This window comes from Olea europaea, unplaced genomic scaffold (assembly GCF_002742605.1).
Source record: "Olea europaea var. sylvestris unplaced genomic scaffold, O_europaea_v1 scaffold1137, whole genome shotgun sequence".
NCBI classification, from domain to species: Eukaryota; Viridiplantae; Streptophyta; class Magnoliopsida; order Lamiales; family Oleaceae; genus Olea; species Olea europaea.
In genome coordinates, this window is record NW_019228757.1 from 298,058 (window position 1) to 301,468 (window position 3,411).

Below are 3,411 nucleotides of genomic sequence, written 5' to 3' on the forward strand. Positions count from 1 at the left end.
GATTACTTCCAGACCCAAAAGGCTAACAAGATGACCCCGATCACTTTCTCTCAAGAAGATGCACAAGGAGTTTACCACCCCCATTGTGATGCGTTTGTGGTAAGAGCCGTAGTGGCTAGAAACGGACTCAAACGCATGCTCGTCGACAATGGCAGATCGATGAATATATTGTTCGGATCTACCTTTGATGAAATGCAGATTGAATATGGATTGATCCCCATAACCAACCCGCTATTTGGATTTACTGGTGACAGCATCGTCCCACGAGGGTGAATTACTCTGCTTGTCAAAATAGGGTTAGCCCCCTAGTGGTCCACCACTTCATGGAATTCCTAGTGGTGGACCATAGGTAAGCTTACCAAGGAGTATTGGGCCGACCCGCATTGAAAAATCTTTGGGTGGTCACCTCCATCCATTACTTGTGTATGAGGTTTCCAACTGAGCATGGGATTGTTACAGTACGAGGCGACCAAATGGGCTCAAGGGCATGTTACCTCAATTCTCTATGAAAATTCGAGCCCTGTACTGTTAAGGTCATTATAACAGAGGTCGACAACGAAGTCGACATGGACATTGAAATGCTCGACTTCCCTAAATAAGAGCACACCTCTGAACAGGAGGAAGACGTTGACATAATGGAGGCCACTGAAGAAGGGCACCCTCTTGATGAGTTGGACCCCCAAATTATCGAGTCTGAATCGAATGCGACTCCGATGGAAGAGCTGGAAACTTTTCCTATCAATCTTGAAGACCCCATTCAGATCTTGCGGGTAGGGAAAGCACTACCCCCCAGGATGAAAGAAGAAATGATGAACTTCCTGAAAAAAACCTGGATGTCTTCGCCTGGAAGCACGAAGATATGGTAGAATAGATCCAAGGATCAGTTGCTACCACCTTAACATCAACTCCTCTTGCGTCCCACATCGATAGAAAAGATGAGCCCTCAACTCAGAACGATGTGAGGTGCTCAAAAAAGAAATCGATAAACTCAGCTGCAGCGCCTTAATCAGGGAATCTATCTACCCAAAGTGGATATCCAACCCGGTCCTCGTAAAGAAACCCATCGAGAAATGGAAGGTATGTGTAGACTTCACAAATCTGAACAAGGCATGTCCTAAGGACAGCTTCCCTCTCCCAAGCATAGACCAACTGATGGACTCCACTGCTGGGCATGAGCTCTTGAGCTTCATGGAAGTATACTTAAGGTACAACCAAATACCCATGTTCCGACCTGATGAGGAATCCATATCGTTCATCACTGATAGAGGATTGTACTACTATAAGGTGATGCCCTTTGGATTGAAAAATGCCGGAGCCACATATCAGAGGCTGGTCAACATGATATTTGCTGAACTCATTGGCAAAACTATGGAAGTCTACGTGAACGACATGCTAGTTAAAAGCTTCCAAGCGAAAGAACACGTAAGTCACCTCGACCGGACCTTTCAGATTCTTAGAAAGTATAAAATGAAATTGAACCCTCTTAAGTGCACCTTTGGGGTAGCTTCGGATCAGTTTCTAGGATATATTGTGAACCAAAGAGGAATCAAAGCAAATTTGAAAAAGATAAGGGCCCTACTGGAAATGAGGTCACCTTAGAAGCCAAAGGAAGTACAAAGCCTCAATGGCCGAATAGCTGCGCTCAGTTGCTTCATTTCCAGGGCCACTGACAAAAGCCTACCCTTCTTCAAAGTCTTAAAACAAGGAAAGAAATTTCAATGGATAAGCAAATGCGAGGAAGCCTTCCAGGGGCTGAAAAAACACTTGGGAGAGGTACCCTTACTATCCAAGCCTCAACTACGAGAGCCACTGCTGCTGTACTTAGTAGTCTCAAACGAGGCTATCAGTGCAGTCATTGTCAAGGAGGAAAACATGCATCAACTATCGGTGTATTATATTAGCAAGACACTGCTACCAACAGAAGCGAGCAACCCAGATATGGAGAAACTTGTACTTTCCCTAGTTACAGCATCGAGGAAACTAAGGCCATACTTCTAGGCCCATTCAATTGAAGTTCTAACCAACTTTCCCTTGAAACTAGTATTGGAAAGAACAGACACTTCAGGCCGTTTGCTAAAATGGGCAATCGAGCTCAACGAGTTCGACCTTCTTTTTTGACCTCAGAGCGCCATAAGGGGCCAAACCCTCGCAGATTTTGTGGCAGAGTTTGCCAAAGCCCCAGAAATGGAAGCGACAATAGAACCAGTCGAGCCCCCACCATGGAGCCTATTTGTGGATAGATCGTCAGGAGAGACTGGTTCTAGAGCAGGAGTTATTTTGGAAAGTCCAGAGGGCCATAAGCTAAACTGCACAGTCAGATTCGGTTTCAAAGCCTCAAACAATGCTGTAGAATATGAGGCCCTCCTAGCGGGCCTTAGACTAGCGAAAGAAATGCAAGTGACAAGGCTCCTAGCAAGTAGTGACTCGCAGCTTGTGGGAAGTCAGGTCAACGAAAAATTTACAGTCAAAGACAGTGGCATGACTGCATATCTAAATTTTGTTATGAACCTGGTCCCTCACTTCGAGAGATTCGAACTAGTTCAAGTCCCATGCCTCAAAAATACATACACCGACGCCCTGTCCAAGTTGGCTAGCAGCAGGGATTCGGAGTTGCTAAAAATTATCCCAATTGAGCGCCTGCCGAAGCCTTCCATCTCTGGAGGCGAAGACGTACTATGGATTGAAGACACCCAACTTTGGATGCAACCCATCGAAGCCTACCTCAAAGTTCAATCACTGCCAACCTCGAAAAGCGAGGCAAAGAAATTGAGAATGAGGGCTGCTCACTTTGTTCTCTAGGACGATATGCTCTACAAAAGGGGCTTCGCCTCACCACTTCTCCGATGCGTGGGAGAGGAAGAAGCCATGTATATTCTTAGGGAGATCCATGAGGGAGTCTGTGGTAACCACTCTGGAGGAACAACTCTGGCACACAAAGTTCTTCGACAAGGCTACTTCTGGCCGACCCTGAAAAGGGACTCTTGCCAGTTTGTTCAAAAATGTGACAAGTGCTAACGTTTTTCAAACATTCAAATGCAGCCTTCTCAAAGTCTCTTCGTGGTCACCAGCCCGTCCAAGTAGGGCATAGACTTCATTGGTCCGCTGCCAAAAGGAAGAGGAAGCACTACTTTTGCCATTATTGCCATTGACTACTTCACCAAGTGGGTGGAAGCTGAACCTCTAGCAAAGATCACTGAAGCAAACACCACAAAGTTCGTCTGGAAAAATATCATTTACAGGTTCGGCATTTCCCATTCTCTAGTGTCTGATAACGGCAGGCAGTTCGACAACAAAAAGATATGAGACTTGTGTGACGAACTCAGCATAAGGAAGGACTTCTTAACACCTCATCACCCTCAAGCAAATGGGCAAGTTGAGACAGTGAACAAAACTATCAAGCATACCCTGAAA

At 45.7% G+C, this 3,411-nt stretch overlaps 1 protein-coding gene across 1 annotated transcript; it reads left to right on the top strand.

Moving 5' to 3' along the window:
- The first annotated feature begins 444 nt into the window (after positions 1-444).
- On the top strand, positions 445-2,799 carry LOC111373492. The gene is made up of 6 exons (XM_022996023.1): positions 445-522; positions 618-862; positions 1,011-1,284; positions 1,489-1,589; positions 1,662-1,950; positions 2,125-2,799. The coding sequence occupies exons 1-6, from the start codon at positions 445-447 to the stop codon at positions 2,797-2,799; spliced, it is 1,662 nt and encodes a 553-aa protein (XP_022851791.1).
- The last annotated feature ends 612 nt before the right edge of the window (positions 2,800-3,411 follow it).